We start from the raw sequence: 18,589 nt of genomic DNA on the forward strand, positions 1-18,589 counted from the left end.
CCTGAGACAATAGGTCTCATAGGAGGGTCAATAACAGATTTGTGTACTTTAGGGAGGCCTTGCAAAATAGGTACAACTGGATGACTGACCATAAAGTAATTAAAAGTTTCACATCAATTAAGTCACCATCAAGTAAACCACGTAAAACATTCCATACATCATTAATATGACAGGAAATTTGTTCAGTGTCTAGCTTCTCATAAAACAAGTCATTCATCAAACTTATTTGCATACTGGACACATATCTCTCTCTGTCCAGGATGACAATCAAGCCTCCCTTGTCAGCTGGTCTAATTATAATTTCTGTATTTCTCTCTAATTCAGTTAAAGCATTTCTCTCAGAGATAGTCATGTTATGTCTCGTATTTCTATAAACATGTGTTGCATTCATTTCATAGATGTCACGTATACATATTTTTTCAAAAGCATTAATCAAAGTATTTGCATTAGGTATAAAAGTACTTGGTTTAGAAAACACATTGCATGTACCTTCAACAATTGCATTGTCTTTGTACAACATTTTTAAATTCAAAGCTCTAGCAAACATTTTAATGTTTGTGCTGCTCAATCCATGGAGCAGGGTGCCAGAAAGAAGACTTTTGTGACTACAGCGCAAATACATCGAGATGGGCAAGGGGCGCAGTCGGGTTCTATAAACAAGGATTTTTTTCATCGACACAATATAGACTTCCCACTTCCAGTCAGACCAGACCATTACACGACTCGAGAGCATTCGAGAGGGAGAAGTGTGACGAGGGGCAAAAGGAAATGGGAGCACATCCCAGGGAACCAAATGAGCATCAAGAAAGCCTTCATGAACAGCAAGAGGGACTAGTTTTGAATTTGTCAACGTTTGTTTTGAATGATTTTCATCTGTCTGTTCTAGGTAAGGGGCTTTCCTTCATACCCTGAGTTGCTCTAATCATACTGAGGTCATTTTTGACATTAAAATGTTTGCTAGAGCTTTGAATTTAAAAATGTTGTACAAAGACAATGCAATTGTTGAAGGTACATGCAATGTGTTTTCTAAACCAAGTACTTTTATACCTAATGCAAATACTTTGATTAATGCTTTTGAAAAATATGTATACGTGACATCTATGAAATGAATGCAACACATGTTTATAGAAATACGAGACATAACATGACTATCTCTGAGAGAAATGCTTTAACTGAATTAGAGAGAAATACAGAAATTATAATTAGACCAGCTGACAAGGGAGGCTTGATTGTCATCCTGGACAGAGAGAGATATGTGTCCAGTATGCAAATAAGTTTGATGAATGACTTGTTTTATGAGAAGCTAGACACTGAACAAATTTCCTGTCATATTAATGATGTATGGAATGTTTTACGTGGTTTACTTGATGGTGACTTAATTGATGTGAAACTTTTAATTACTTTATGGTCAGTCATCCAGTTGTACCTATTTTGCAAGGCCTCCCTAAAGTACACAAATCTGTTATTGACCCTCCTATGAGACCTATTGTCTCAGGTAGAGGTTGGTGTACAGAACCAATCTCTATTTTCATTGAGAAGCACCTGAGACCAATTTTAGATACAAATGAACATGTTCTTAGAGATACAGAGCATTTTTGAGTGATTTGTATGAGTTTTAGAAATTCATGATTCCAATGTAACTTTTGTTACACTGGATGTAGTTTCTTTATTCACTGTGATCCCCAATATGGAGGGTATCATAGCTACCAAGTGTTTTATGGAAACATCAGCTAGATATAGCCCTGATTTAGTGAGTCTGGTCTTACGATTGCTTGAACTGGTCTTGGAACATAATTTGTTTCTATTTATTGATCAATTCTACAGACAGTGCAATGGCGTAGCTATGGGCACTTCTTGTGCCAATAGCTACGCCAATGCGGTCATGGCAGTATGGGAAGATGAGTTTGTGTTTAAGGGCCCATTCGCCCACTTGATTACCTTTTATCGGAGATTTGTGGACAATGTTTTTATTTTATGGGCAGGAGATGAGTCGCAGTTAGCTAGTTTTGTCAGTTTCATCAACAATAGTGCACATTATTTAAATTTTACACACAGAATGTCAAGATTTAATATGGATTTTTTTAGATGTAGAGATTGTAAAAGGCAATAATGATGTAATATTTACAAGACAGCACAGGAAAGATTGTCATGTTAACCATCTACTACACAGGAGTAGTGCACATCCACCCCATATATTTAAAAATGTGATTACCAACCAGGCCATGAGAGCCTCACGACTGAATGTGAGGGATGATGATTTTAATGTGGAATTGGATAGGGTCAAGACATTTTTAGGTGACAGGGGGTATAGTAACAATAGTATACAGACACATATACCTCGGGTTATGGCCATGAGAGATGATCAAGCCAAACCATATTTTTCACGTAGAACTAGATCTATAGGCAAGAGACAGACAGCCCTCGACAATAGTAAAACCAGACTATCCTTGAAATATTCCACTGATATAAATAGGTACACTGATATAGTGAAGAAGAACTGGCAGATTTTACTAACAGACAAAGATATAGCCAGTTTGGTTGATAATGTCCCTAAATTCAGTTACAGGAATGACAGATCCCTAAAGAGGAGGTTATGCTACCCCAAAGATAGACACACAGATATTAGTAATGGGAGCACCAGACCCTGTGGTAGCTGTAGTTGGTGCACGTATATAGATGAAAGTCCTTGTTTCTATCATCCTGATTTGAAGCAGGACTTTTATTTTAATGCAGGAGCCAACTGCACCAGTCAACATGTGGTTTACTTGGCAGACTGTAGGATCTGCAGAAAATTTTATGTGGGGAAGACAGATAGACATCTTAAAGATCAGATTAGGGAACATACCTATAACATCAGGAAAGGGAATAAGAAAAATGCATTAGCCAAACATGTGATGGAATTTGATAGCACTCACATTTTCAAATTCAGAGTTTTAGCTTTGTTATATGAGAGCATGAGACGAGGGGATATACGCAATAAGACAGAGAATCTGGAAGCAATCTGGATCACAAAGCTTAGAGCCACAGAAGGGCATGGCCTGAATGAGTGTATCCCACTGAAACCTAAATTAAAGATGAGACCACTTCGTAGGTAATATATTCATTTCCTGCTGTCCACAACACAGTATATTTGTTTTATAATATTTTAATAACACAATATATGTATATTTTTTATGTTTTTTATTTATATATATATATATATATATATATATATATATATATATATATACTATATATTTATATATATTTTTATATATATTTTTTATATATGTTTTTTTATATATGTTTTAGTTATTATGAATGAAATAAAATATATTATGATAGATGGGACCAGTCACATGATTTCCATTTGTAGCTGTAAATCTTTTGCACAGATTTCTTTTGAGTTGCTGAAATTATATGGACAACTTCAGTATACAAGAAGGGCTTCTGGCCATTACTGGAATTGTAGAAAACAAGCAGTCTTCAGGTTGTGTAAGTCTGGGTGAGGTAACCTGGAAGGATGAGTGAGTAGAAGGAGAAAAATGGTCTATCTATCTTTGTTTGATCCCTGAAATGATGCTTCAGCAGGGGAAATTTAATTTGCCTGGGCCAGTATGGTGCAATGAAGATCATGGTGGCTTTGCATCTTGTTAGTTTCTGTTTAAATCCTGGCATTAGAGGGGAGTGATATGTAAAGGAGCCCAGTGGGCCAGTGCCCAACTAGATTACACTTCTATGACTGCATCTTTGGGGGAATTAGGGCAAAAAAATCTGCTGCACTATGCATTTGTTGGGAATAAAGAGGATGTAGCAAGGCTGGCCCCAGTGGCCAAAAATATGTACAGCAACCCATAGACTGAGAGACCACTTCTGAAGCATCAGAAATGATCTACTCAAGCTGTTGACAAGGCAGTTGGTCCTCACAGGAATATGCATTGCAATCAGAAAGCAGTGCAAAGGGAGTGTCCATTGCTATATCTTCATAGCTTCCCAGCATAAAGGGTAGGCTCTGGTTCATCCTTGCTTGTTGATGTACCAAATGAACCATGCCATCTTTGTGGAGAGAAATCACCTCTGGAGGCAATAAATCCAATAATCTTTGCAGTGATAGCAGGACTGCTGTCGCCCCAAGCTAATGATGTGAAGGCTGGCCTCTTGTTAACTCCAAACACCTTGAACCACTGTCCCCAGTGCATGTACCACTACCCAAGAGAAGAGACATCCATAGTTATCACTGTTGTTGAATATGGCATAACAAAGGGTCTTCCTGAAAGAATAAAGGTGGAAGACATCCACCATCATTAAACAGCTTTGCATATGTGAGTGATTATTACTGAAGCAAATGGATAGTCCAAATCTTGTGACCACTGTCCCCTGAGATGTTATTAATGAATTCTCAGGTGGAAACTGGCAAACTGTACCATGAGAAGGATGTCATGATACCTGGGACTAAAATAACTAAGATTCTTGGAGGATAGCTGAAATGAATAAGGGTATGAAATGTGTTCGTTAATACTTGATGTGACACCCCTGCACTGGCCCAGTAACCAAGCAGCTTCAATCCTCACCACTAGCACCAATGAAGGACATGCACATTGGGAGGATAAGTACACACACAGTAAAGTACAATATCCCTTAAGAGCACACAGAGATCACAGTCAGTCCGGGGCTGGTTTCCCCCTCTTTCTCCAGATCCCCATTAAGACTCCCCCACTGGCACAGGTATAGGGTTATGATCTCAGCCAAGTGGTAAAGCCAAACCCCCCAGTACCCTTGCTGTCCAATCAGTGCTTCATGTCCCTGCCCACGTAGCTGATACACACACACTTTGAGATTTGATTTATATACAAACACACAGGCACTCCTGGGGAATGCTGGCACAGGTTTACTAGCTATGCTACCTTCTGCCCGGACTATAAGGTAGTAATCACTGCCACCAACCACCCTTACGTATCAGCTACTATAAGGCCCTTCCAAAAGGGTGACCAATTCTACTGTGTAATGTTACTATTATCCAAATGGTAAGTGTGTCCAAGACTTTTAAGGCTACTGGAGTGACCTATACAGTGTCACCAAACATGTATGCAAGTACTCCAAGAGCTTAATTATCTCTAAACAAACCAACCATGATTAAAAGGTTTAAATATATTTAATAATAAATAATAAAAGAACAAAACAATACTCAGTAACTCAATACAGTGACAACAGAGTTCAGAATTACAGGAAATATTTTAAAACAACATTCAGAGCAGTCTCAAATAAATACAGAAAACATCTAAACTAATCTTACTATATTCCTATCCATCTCTAAAAGAAATACTATACCTAGATCTTACTTGCAGAGTAAGGCAAATACAGATGAGAAGTGCTGAATGGATGTTTTCAGATCCAAGACAAGATACAAAATGCCAAATCTCTGAGAGTTCCCAAATTAAAATCAAAACATTACTGCTGATGACATCACTATTTGTCACATGCCTCCAGTTCCTAGGCTAAACAGACACCAGCAGAGTTTAACATTTCTCTGTGAAAAATATTTATCTCTCAGAAGTTTGGTTTGAACTGGAAGTCGTAAAACAAGTAACACTTTTACATTTGGAACCTAGTAATTATTTCTGTTTCCAGGCAATAGGAAAACCTCTAGCTTTAGACATTGTGTCTGCTTGCTGCACTGAAACTAACTTTTTTATAGTACATTGTAAAACAGTTTTAACTTATTTTCCTGAAGTTTTGCAAGTTAACTCTATATGTTCCAACTTCTGCTATTAATATAGTTTATATACATTTCTGTTCTTTTCCATTAGGGTACACTGTGGTTACATTCTTGAAGCTCAGTACATAACATAAGGTTCAACACACACTTCTGCACCAGTAGTTTAATATCCACATAACATATAGTTCCCTTACATTTGTAAGACAAACCTATGGATCATATTAATATTCACAAATGACATATGATTATTTACAAAATTCCAGAGAGCTATGCTGGCAGCCTCACACTTGAATTCTCTCTGTCTCTCTCTCTCTCTCTGACAGAAGGGATACAATGCATTTTGTGTCCATGTGTCATCTTATGAATTGAAGTGTCTGGATTGTTTGCATATTTGATTTATTGTACTGTATTCAAAAGCCCAAAGGCACAAATACCCGCAGCAAGTAATCTCTGGCTTCAAGCAAGGCCTCACTTTTTGCGTCTGCACAGAGTCAGTCTTCTAGATGTGAAAATAAATGAATCCATTTGAGTAGTAGATGGCCCCTACTACAGCCATGCACTTGCTGAACACCTGCGGGTACATTTGGTGAGCAGCCAGGGGCTGTGGTGAGACTGAAGTACAGGACCATGAACATGACCTGCCCCTAGAAGGAAGTGCGGATTGCTTCTGAAAGCTTTGGCTATTTTCATATGAAGATAAGCATCCTGAAGAACTAAATAACACATCAATTTGTCTAAGACAAGAAGAATGGCTTGCACTGTTATCAGTCTAAATGGAGTCTTCATTATGTATGTGTTCAGGTCACTGAGATCCAAAGTTGACCTCCTTTGATTTGGTGGGAACTCATGGATGACTCATCTGACCACCTTTGATTTGGTGGGAACTCATGGATGACTCATTTTTTCAAGAGTTAGAATTTCCCTTTTGGCAGATATTTGTTGGAAAGGATTGAACTTATGGAAGTGATAAACATGATAGAGATGATAGAACAGAAAATGAAATTGTATAGTTATTGGGTATTATCCCTCTTACTTAACAGTCCTATATGATGGTCATCCACACAGGGAAGTAAAAGGTTAAATGACTCCTGTTTCCAGAGGGAAGCAGTTAGACAGCACTTCAGGAACAGTTAGTTTGGCTGCCAGAAAAGGGACCACGATATCCCTGATTCTGCAGACCACTGTGACCTTTGAGTTTGTGTTTGTGTCCATTACATGGGTTGTTTCTGCCATGCCTGCCCCTTTCAAGAGTGGAATCATAGGGTTGATGCCTGGTTTTCCTAAACTATAGGGACTTGTACCCCTTTTGATTCCTGTTATAAGATCTTTGTGGGGTCTCAAAACTGACTCCTACTGCAGACTTCTTCCCATCTTGTTCACACTTCTGCATCTTCTCGTTGATCAGTGGATCAGTAAGGAATGATCATTCATTCAGGGCATCAGTGAGGCATGCCTTATAATTGTCTGCAAAATCACAAAAAATGAAGCAAGGCATGATCCCCCATTGTAATGCCTGAGCCTGTAGTATGGTCTGCTGCACTGGCTGCATTGTGAAAAAGCTGCAAGAAGATGTTTCTAAGGTCCAAAATAGTGCCCACTATAGAATCTATTTTCTACAGTCTGGGATGGGTGGCTTCTTCAAAGAGGTAAAAAGCATGTTCTGCTAGATCTATTTGGAAGTGATTCATGTGTGTAGTGTAGTTCAAGGCATTGACAGCAAAGTTTCCTGAAATATATGATCACTTCCCCTTCCTGTACAAATCCCTAGACTCTTTGTTAGGTGGATAGACAGTAGCTGTGTGCTCTGTCAGCTTTTTCTAAATCACAACAGCCGCATAAGAATGAACCACCACAACCACTAAACAAAAAATAAATAAATAAAAGCATAAATAGCCAGTATCCAAAATGTTTAATACACTCGGACGTCTTGGCAAAAAGGCACTCATACAAACACCTGCCTATACAAACTCAATTACAACTAATTAAATACAATTATAAAAATGATTAACATCAGTCAATGAATGAAAAACCTCCAGTTACATTCTAAATTCAACCCATATGGAAATAAAGTAGTAAATTTCAAAATACATGGGGATTCTTTATACAATAAAATATTTTTATATCCCCAATTCCATGCTGAATACATTCCACCTTTTCTAATATAGTGGCTTGTAACCCTGTGTTCTCCCCTCCATGCATTTCATTAAAATGGCCTGCCACTGAACTTTCTTTTTTGTTTTTTACAATATCCCTAATATGTTCCCTTAATCTTACTTTAAAGGACCTTTTGCTTTCTCCCACATAGAATGTATTACATGTGCATTTGAGGGCATAAACTATGCCCTCAGTTTCACAAGTATAACTTCCTTTTACATTGAAATTTAAACCATTTATACTTTTAAAACTCAAAACTACATATTCACACACTTTGCACTTCCCACATTCTTTTGTTCCATATTCAATAGGAACTTTTCCAAAATTAATAGAGGAGCTTAAAAATCTACTTTTAACAAGAAAATTCTTTATATTTCTACCTACTCTATTGGATATTTTAGGCATCTTATTAATCCATTGTGAAAATTCTTTCAAAAAGTTTAGAATTCCCAATAATATTTGACCCATTCTCCTGTTTTATAACTCAAGCAACTATAGGTAGTTACAAAATAAATATCTTCCTTTTTATTTTCAATATCTTTCCAAAACTCATTTATATTTATTTGTCTCCTATTAACATACTGACTAATGAATCTAACCCAACAATTCTCCAACATTATACTGTCATATCCTTAAGATCTAAACATATAAACAGTTTTAGTCAGCACATCAAAAAAACCTAACTCATAGTTACATAACCTATACGATCATATAAATTCAACATATGGTAATGCCTGAATTGTATGCAGTGGATGACAACTTTCTGCTCTTAAATACAAATTCCCACCTAGAAACTTCCGATGTACAGATGTCCTATTGCTGAACTCACTAGTAATGTCCAACACTACAGCTAAATATGACACTTTCTTGTCTATCTTTAAACCATCAAATTTAAGATGGAATCTATTTTGTTGTAATTCTTCCACAAATAATTTAACCTCATTCTCCCCACCTTCACAAAGGAAAATAAGATCTATAAATCTATAATATTCCTTCACGTATTGTTAAAGAAACTTGGATTGATAGATATATTCTATCTCGAACAGACCCATACTTAAATTTGCATATGTTGGTGCAAAAGGTGCTCCCATTGCTGTTCCTTGTTTTTGATGAAAAAGCATCCCATCAAGCCGTGTGTTCTGTCAGCTTTTTCTAAGTCACAACAGCTACAATAATTGAGTCAGCCTCAGGATTCTTGGAACAAAACCTGTCTGCCTTTGGGTTTGGAGTAAAGAATCTGGTCTCTGCCATACCATCCTGATGGCGAAATCAGTGAGGTAGTTGGCACAAAGCACTGCCCAAGAAGTAGAGGGTGCTAAATGATGGGCCACAAAAATAACCTCTTCATCCTAAGATGGTGGGTCTATCAGCCAAGATCTAATCAGATGTATTAATTCCTGGCTCGGGGGGGGGGGAGTGGCCCTTTCAATCATCTGAATCATTATCTGATGTGGCAGACTCCACAGGGGAATGTCTCCTTTTATGTCACCTTTCTTGAATTTCTGGTGGGTTGAGTTTTTCTCCTTAGAAGACTCCAATTGCATGAGTGTAGATTTCTTGAGACCATTCCCTCAGCTTCGATGCTGAGTCTCATGGGGGGGGCTGAGACACAGAAAGGTGGGTGTCCTGGGATGGAATCGATGCCAAAGTGCAAATCTGTTCTCAGCAGAAAAGCCATAATCCTCATAATATTTAGAGCCTTTCAAAAATCTTCCAGATATGAGAAACCCCCATGAGTGTGCACCACTCTTCCAAAGAAGATATTGGTGATGCTAGTAAAGTTATTGTCCTGATCAACATACTGGATGACTTTGAGGAGGAGACTGGTGCTGAGGTCTCTGACATCAAAAAAGGGGCCATATGAGGTTGTTCCAAACTCTAACCCAAAATCTTGGCACTGAATTGTTGGTTCAGAAACCCAACGGATTCCAAAGGCCTCAGTGTTGAGGGTGTCACATCCAGAATCCCAGGGGTAAAAAGTTGATGGATCAGTGATTCCCCAGGAAGGTGGTTCTGGAGCATGCAAAGGCTCCAAGGACACTGGTGACAAAATATGGCCTGGTGAAGGAGCTAATATGAAGAGAAGAATGGCCGGTCCTTTCACCCCTCGAGAAGGAGGACTCCATATCAATCTGGGTCTTCCAGAAAGCCATCAAAATGCATTCCCAATCTTCACTGGAAGAGCTCCATAAAGACCTGAAAGAACAAGATGAAGAAATAGAAGGTGGCCAAATGGAGCTGAAGCAGTAGGTTTAGTAAGTGATTATGAGGAGATCAACTCTAATCTCAGTACCTTTGGATATGACAATGTAGTAGGTTTGTCATTTTTCCTTTTTCACTGTTTCTTTTCCTTAATTTTAGATTTGTCCACGTCCTTATCTTCTCATTTCTCCTTTCTAGACTTCTCAATCTCAGGATCAGAAGGCAGCAAACCTTTCAAGATTAATTTCCTTTTTCGGTCTGATCATGCTTGTGGCCAGTTTACAAATTGCAGAGCTCTGAGACATGTTCTATCCAGGATTACCACCTGTCCCTCTTTGGGCAGTTGTGTCCTATAAAAAAAATTAAAAAAGCAGATGTCCTGAGATTTTAGGACAACAAATATTTTCTTAAGTTTTCTTTAATAGTTGCATAAAACAATTATTTTGCATCTGAAAAACGTAATTTACTAAATATTATAAGAAATCGAATAAGTAACTCAAATGCTATAAGAATATGTTTTTTATTTTGCCTTGGATATGTTTTGTCCTGTAAAACCTCACATTTCTACAAAAATAGGATTGCCACCTTTTCAAATGGCCAAAGTGGGACATTTTTGTTACAAACATCAGATTTTACAGGCCGACACATACCCACGGTCAGTACAAAGGATAGAACTTAACTTTTTGCCTAAACAAAAGCTTATTCTTGTAGCATTTTAGTTGCTTATTCTGTTTCTTATAACATTTAGGTATTTAAGATACAGAATAACTGTTTTATGCAACTATTACATAACATATAGGAAATAATTTTGTCCTAAAATCTCAGGACATTTGCCATTTTTAGAATTTTTTGTCAGGACACAACTGCCCAAAGAAGGACTGTCCCTCGCAAAGTGGGACAGGTGGTAACCCTAAAAAATGTCCCACTTTAGGCAACTGAAAAGGTGGCAACCCTAGTTCTATCCCCAAACACACACACACACACACAGGTCACGTGCATCTTGGGAGAGAATTTTATGCCACGATTTTGACTCCACCCCCTGCAGCACCTTAGTCTTCTTCTTCTTAGGGCTTTCCCGGTTAGGGGTAGCCACAGCGGATCACCTGTCCGCTCATGATTGGCAGTGGAGTTTTAACAGTGTCGAGTTGCCAGCCCGGCGCCCAACCTTCCACAGAAGGCACACACATGCACACACTCATGCCTAGGGCCAATTTAGAGTGTCCAATCCACCTACAGCATGTCTTTGGGATGTGGGAGGAAACCAGAGCACCCGGAGGAAACCCACGCGACCACAGGGAGGACATGCAGACTCCGCACAGAAGGCACCCCAGCTGAGGATCAAACCGGAGACTAACCCTATGTATGCATTTTATTTTGACAGTGCGAACAGTGGAATACCCGTAAATCAGGTAAATTTTCTGGTAAACAATAAATGTGTCAAACAGAAAAAATAACAAAGCAAAATCAAACAGATACTAAATGAAGTCTGTCTTCAACTCCGCCCACACGCACGTTTTCCGGCGCACATTTCTTTTTATATATTTACCGTTACCCTAGCAACCACCGCCGACTGGAGTTTCTGCTACTATAAACAAAAATAAAGTCTGCTGGATTTACTTTACTGTAGCGTACCTCATTTTGTGATAAGATGACCGAGGAAGAAGTTCTTCTGGAGAAAAAAATTCTTCATAGCCGAGGGAAATGCCTCTTGGATAACTGGGTTGAAGAGGTAATTGTAATAACTTTTACTGTAACGTGCAGCAGGATCTGCTGCTTACCTTGTACTTGGAAGATTCTAGAAACAATTAATCACGTGAAAGTTACAAGAAGAGAAAGAACTGTATTTTTGTATTGTTACAACCGTGGGATTCATGAAATAGCATTCTCAAGCAAAGTATATGGTAGCTTAACATATTGTGCAGACCAAGCACTTTTGTGGAGTTGCAGATCAAAGTGCCACTACAATGACTTTTCTCGTGAGTTAGGGACGACACTAGCATTAATTGGCGATAATGGAGAGCACTGGACGTGGCAAACCCAGAATGCCGAATGAGGCGGTTACGCAAAGTCCACTGCTCTTGGTTAGCGCCTGAAATGCTGCTACATATGATAAAAAAACAAACAAAAAAAATCATTATTGCTGAACATTATCTGCCGGGCTGTCAGTGACATTAATTAGAAATTCAAATGTGGAACAGTGAGGAACATGGACTGTTTAAGACTCAGAATAAGGAACATTCCTCATAATGAGGCTACTTGAAAGGTATATCAATAATTGATTTTTTACCCATTATTTTTAGATTTCCCCAGTTTATTGAGCAAAGAAATTGAGAAACGTGGCCCAGATGATATGCAGCTACAAGATGTTATGCAAATGGCATAATGTTCAGCACAAAGACACTGGTGTAGCCCAGTGTTTTCCATACTATCCCATTAGTTATGCAAAGGCTCTAGATCATTTGGAACTTTTTAAAAGATTGTTCATCTCAGGTACAAAGCGGACAAAAGAAGATTAGTTTCACTCATATCCTCGTTCTTAAAAACAATCAAAGGTTTAGCTCAGAGCCGTATCTTGCTCAAATGGGGCCCTTGACAGGGTGATGGACCAGGTTGGCCCAGCCCCCCCCCCCCCCTACACACAGACATTCTGTGTCTTATTACTCCTCCATTTACCATAAACACTGTTTAAGACCTTCAGTGTGCATACTGTTTTCTTCTTTACTTTTGAAATGAAGACAGAGATGCAAGTTTAATTTAAAATGTTTACTTAATTTATCCTTTGTTAATTAGATTAGTCACGTCTTTTCAGGGGAGACCGTTGGTGCTCTTTATACTATTAGGGAAAGTTTGGCCAGGGCATTAATAAACTCACTCCTACTCTTTTCAATAACTCAAGTGGATGTAAAAGATCTCAGGACACTTACCATCAACACAGGCAGATGCAGGTTTAACATGTCATCCAAAGGATGACACGAAGGTGTGCAGCACCCCAGTCGTAGAGCACTGTAGTATCAACAGTCCATCTATATGGTGTGTAAGTAAAAGCAAAGGTGAGTATGCTACCTGATACATTACAAACACTTGTTACAAATTTTATAGCACAGATACTGATGGCTATTTGCTAAGCAAAACACTTGCTCATTGAAAACATACTTAGCTTGAGTAACAGTAACCTTCTTTTACCTTGAAAGTCACATTCACTGAAATTGCCTTGAAACATTGCACCCAGACAATGGCAGATTAAGTCTACCTTGGTCCCTGTGCTGTTTTGTAGTTTTGAACATTTTTCCATTAAGCAGTGAAACAAAAGGTATGAACCAAGAAATGACAAAAGTACTAATTTTAGAACATTTCAACCAACTGTAATGACTAACTGTAACTAAAGGTCGTACCTCTCAAGTGCCCTGATTTTCACTTCATATTTTGTCTGTTCCTTATATAAATTGTGGTTTTCTGGTAAGTTATTGAGGACTGATGTCACTAAACCATGACAGACATTTGAGTTTTAGATGTCATACCCTTCAGGATATTCATTGTAAAACAAAGCCTATTATTCTATAAGCTTTCTAAGTTTATAAGAGCAATGTTTAAAAATTGCACCCATTTTGGGCCTTTTCCCCCCACTCCCATTATTTTTGGCCTTGTCCAGATTTCCTGCACTGAGAAGCATGGGAATTGATGTAGAAAATTAAGGCTATTGTTCCCTGTAGCCAAGGTACAGAGACTGAGCCTGAGTAAGTTTGTACATCAGTTAACTAAGCAGCCCACTGTAATGAGGGCATTTCACACACACACATACTCACAAAGTTCTCTATTTTGGACATCTCTATTCTGCTCGTAAAAATATAAGTAGTTCAAAAATCTACACACAGCACCTGCAAGTTTCCCAGGGCTGTAATCAATTCAGATGTTTCTTGTCTGCTCACAAACTAGCTGTTCAGAAACCTGTGTCTGCTGCAAGTTACTCCATAATGCTTCTTTGTACCCACTCACTACTTCTCCAGTGGAAATCAAATCTTGCACAGTCTTACTTTCTCAGTGTTGTGTTTGTGCTTGCAATCTTAAAGAAGATGCACTCAGAGTAATGCTGAGAGTACAGAAACTTTATTTACTTATTTTAATTAATTAAAGTATTGTGGTTAGTGGCCGGACCTTCTCTCAAGACTGATGGCCTCCCCCCAGCCAGCAGGTCCCAGACAGGTGCCTAGGTCACTTAGTGCTGAATCCAGATCTGGTTCTCCTATAATACCTGTAGCTGTGTGTATATATGCCTATTGCAGTGTGTGAGTGATGTGAGGCTACAAATATATATTTGCACTCAGATTTCAAGCTGTTGCCTCACTACCAACATAGCATTTAAAAATGTATACAACCCTCAAAATATTGTTCCAAATAAAAAATAAAACCTACTGGATTTACTTTAACATAGCCCTCTTCATTTTGTGATAAGATGACTGGGAATGAGATTGGGCAAGGAAAAAAATATCTTCACAACACTGGGAATGTTCTTGGAAAAAGGACACCTTATTGCCAGCTGTTGTCACTTATATCTGTAACAAGCATATTTTTAAAAGTGCACTCCTCTCAAGTACGGATGTTTTGTATGCCTTTATACACCACCACACATTAGTTTGGACAGTTCCAAACACTCTATACTCTCTGAGTCATAAAGTTTCAGACAGATGCGCAGAACAAAGTACTCCATGAGTACACTGAGTATGCCCATCTTGACCCTTTGTGTGAGTGTCTGTATGAGTCCTGCGGTGGATTGCAGTTGTGCCTATTATTGGTTCACTGATATATGTCCTTTGCTACCTTTACAAACTCTGTCTCCTGGGTTACAATAAATAGAATAAAAACAGTATTGGAGAAAGTATGCCAACTCTTGAATCTGACAGTTCACATATCTGTCAGCTGTATATTATTTTGAGAACATTTTTCAGAATTTGAAAAGCCGCGGTGGTGGTGCGGCGGTAGCATTGTCACCTCACAGTAAGACGCTGTCCGGTTCGATTCTCAGTTAGAGTGTCTTCTGCGTGGAGACATGCATGAATGGGCGTACCTTTGTTGATGGTTGTATGTCAGGGATGGCAACTTGGTACGTAAAAATCAACTGCCAATCATTAGCAGACCGGAGTTCTGCTGTGGCGACCCCTAACCGGGAAAAGCCGAAAGACACATTCGTAAGGTCAACGTGAAAAAGCTCAGTAGTAAAACTTCTAAGCAAAAATTCCTGGTAGATAATAATGAATTATATTGCTTAATTAACTAAACAATTTCTGAGTACAAACCACATGCTAAGCATTCTGCATGCATCATAGCAGAAGTTGTTAGTGGGTCTTCACATCTTGATGTTTCACATTTTGAGAGGCAACTTTCCACATTTGGAAGTGGGACAATGAAGTCTGAGAGTTATGGTATTTGGTGACTTATAACACATTCATCAGTTCTATGAGGGTTGTAGCATCATTTTGAGACAGAAACAATGGCATTTGAGAGGTATGTGTGTGCACTTTTCATTAATTTTGTGAGTGTTGGCGTATTATACCCTGTGAGCTTCTAAGTTAAGGCTTTAACTTTAGTAGATGAAAATGGTTTAATTATTTCTGGGCTTTATAAGCACATTCAATAAAGGCAAGAGTCTGTGAAATAAAAAAAAAGAAAATGGAAATAAACTGTGTATGAAGTGAAGAATGTAATAGCTAAGCAGTAATAGGCATCCCTACGATAGGAGAGAAACTCCATTGGGGAAAGTTTTACTCAAATAGGTGACAGAATGTATAAACAGTTAACTGATTGATTTTAATGCACCCAGCATAAATTATTTACAAGTATTGCTGGGTACTAGCCATTTAGAAGGTAATATGGCATCCCAGCTATTATATACTTCAAAATAAGAATTTAAGCAGTAGAAGCAGATGAAAATAAAATGCTATCAGGCTGAGTAATCAGTGTTAAGTCCATTGTCTGCTTTTTATTTCAGCTCCTAAGTTAGCTACAAGTATTTTCTTTTCTGTTTCCAAAATTATCACATATAGCTGTACTGCAAGCACTCAAGTCACAAGCATTGGAAGACTACTATTTCAGAGTCAGAGAACTGAACGTCTTGTAACTTGGGTAGGTTGCTGCTTGTGCCCAAACTTTAATATGATCTCAAGCAAGCAGCTTCCACAAATTACCTGACTAGTTTATTCAAGTTTGGGTAAGGTAAGTGCAGAAGCAGCAGCAGCAGTGGTGAGGGAGCGGAAGAAGGTGAGACTGTAGATTAGGGTACCAATTGGGAAGGGAGTTTTAGATTTAGGGAGTAATAAGTGTAGTTGAGCTTTAGGGAATGAGAAAGAACTTTTGAGGTTAGGGAATGAAAAGGGAGTGTTAAGGTTAGGGAACAGGTGGGGGATTTTAGGTTTAGGGAATCGGGAGTTTTAGGGCTAGAGTTATGATTCTGATATTGCTATACAGTTTTATATGGTATGGTATTGGGAGTTCAAGTACTTGTCTTTTTGAGTAAGTGACATTGAGTAAGTATGTGGTGAGAAAAACACTTTTATTAGATTTATTACATATATGTACATAGTATGACTCTCCGAACTCTGTAGACGTCATAGCCTGCATCATTAGTTAATATTCACTGTTTCTGTCAGCCCCTTCTGTTTAGTTGAAAAAAATAATCTTATTTTAATTACTTAAAGGCGTTCTTTTCTTTAAATCTTGACTTTATCTTTGCTTCATTCCATCACATTTTCTAACATTTTGTTGTCCCCCTTTCCTAGAGAATCAGGTGCCTCCTTGGCTACTTCCCTCAAGCCTTATTATGTATGGTTTGAGAGCTAAGCCTGCCTCAACTCTCTCTTTGTAATCCTTCCTAGCTCCCCTTCCACAGGAAGACTGGTATCCTCTGACTGTGGTACCTCACTGTCAGCCTGGGTACTACTACTCACCGTTGCCCTTGCAGTCACTCTGTCCAAATGAACATTGGTACCCACAAGCAGCTGTGGCTCACCTTCAGTCTCACTCCTACAGGGTAGCTCCCTCCCTGAAGTAGCCACCTCTTCAGTCCTGGCTTCAAGTGTGCAGTCTGTCTGGGTCCCCCCAGGCTACCAGACCCACATGCTTGTCTCCAAGCCTGACTGTGTGTAACTGCATGCACACAAGGTTCTGCATCATCAAAATAATTCCTTGTCAGGATATCTGTAGGGATATCTTCAAACACACCTACAGTACTTGCTTGCTTCCTTTTCCACCCTTGAAGTCAAGGTGAACCCTAGCCAAAAGTATTTGGAATGGAGTCCCTCGTAAAGGCCTGACTGGAGTAGACTGCCTAAGCAAGTAGTGCTCCTCTTTAACCAATGTAGCCTTCACAATGGTTAGGTCAGAGGCTGTCTCTCTTACCAGTGGCCTGTTTCCTTTCTACTAAGATAGGGTATTACCTTTTGTGGAAGTTTGACACCCTTGTTTTCTCCAAACAACTTACTGCTGGTATTCTGTCATTCCCACTTACTGGCTCTCCCACCTTTTGTTCCCCACCTTGCCTACATGGACATCTGTATGTTACATGGCCCTACTGGTTACATTTAAAACATTTAACCCTTGATCCTGACCATGTACATGAACTAGTGGCTTCCCCTGTTACTGGTGGACTCTCTTTTGGTGTGGTTTGGGCTGCTCACCATGGGTTCTCTTAGACCTATGAGCAGAACTGGGTATCCCTTTCCTGTGCAGTGATGTCCTGCTTGCTAGGTATAGGTCTCCCTTTTTCCCCAATTTATCTATGGCACTGCATTCCCTATCTACCAACCAGATTTTCATGTCCTCAGGCAAAGTACTGAGCTTGTTCCCTCACCAAAAGTTCTGCCATCTCTTCAGAAGTGATGGCCTGACACCCACTCACCCACCTATGAAATAATTGCTTAACTCAGCAATATATTCACACACACTTTCATCTGCCTTGCGTCTGTTTTTCTATAAACTTCAGGTGTTAACTTAAAACACTCTAATAAACAATTTTTAACTGTATTTTAATTTAAGCAATTTTAACTGTATTTTAATTTAAGCAATCAGTATGAGGCAATTTAGAAAAAGCAGTTACAGCTTTACCATGGAGTAAGGGGGTCAGGAACCATACCTTGGTCAACATTATACTGTTTACAGACCATTTCAAATATATGAATAAAACTATCAAAATTATCCCTCTCTGAAAATTGTGGAAGAAATATACTGACCTTTATTGCTTCTGGTGTTCGGTTACTCCCTTCCCCATTGCCTCCATGATCCTGGAGAAGAGTCAGCATTTCCTTTTCATGTTGCCTCTGCCTCTCAATTTCTTCGTCTTCCAGATGTCTCAGTCTCTCTGCTGATTCTGATTCCATTTGTTTCTATTCCTCCTTTTCTTCACCCTCCAAATGCTGCATTTACTCATTTTCTACAGCCTCTAAACACTGCAGTTTCTCATTTTCTTCAGCCTCTAAATGCCACAGTCTCTCTCATTTTATTTCCAACCATTTGGCCTCCAGTTCAAGTCTCTTTAACGCCAGACAGATT

The 18,589-nt window shown here is 38.9% G+C and overlaps 1 protein-coding gene across 2 annotated transcripts in view; it reads left to right on the forward strand.

Moving 5' to 3' along the window:
• The first annotated feature begins 11,377 nt into the window (after window positions 1–11,377).
• The window catches only part of SPAG8 (sperm associated antigen 8), a 953,320-nt gene continuing 946,108 nt past the window's right edge, over window positions 11,378–18,589 (forward strand). The window contains exon 1 of one of the 2 annotated variants that reach the window (XM_044078982.1): window positions 11,378–11,460. In XM_044078982.1, the coding sequence (XP_043934917.1) occupies window positions 11,410–11,460 (51 nt within the window). In that variant the 5' untranslated portion in view covers window positions 11,378–11,409. Of the gene's footprint in view, window positions 11,461–11,583; window positions 11,781–18,589 lie in introns of those variants that run through there. The other variant, XM_044078981.1, reaches the window with a different exon arrangement.

The sequence above is a fragment of the Protopterus annectens genome, chromosome 1.part1, assembly GCF_019279795.1.
Source record: "Protopterus annectens isolate FY-2018-M chromosome 1.part1, PAN1.0, whole genome shotgun sequence".
NCBI classification, from domain to species: Eukaryota; Metazoa; Chordata; order Ceratodontiformes; family Protopteridae; genus Protopterus; species Protopterus annectens.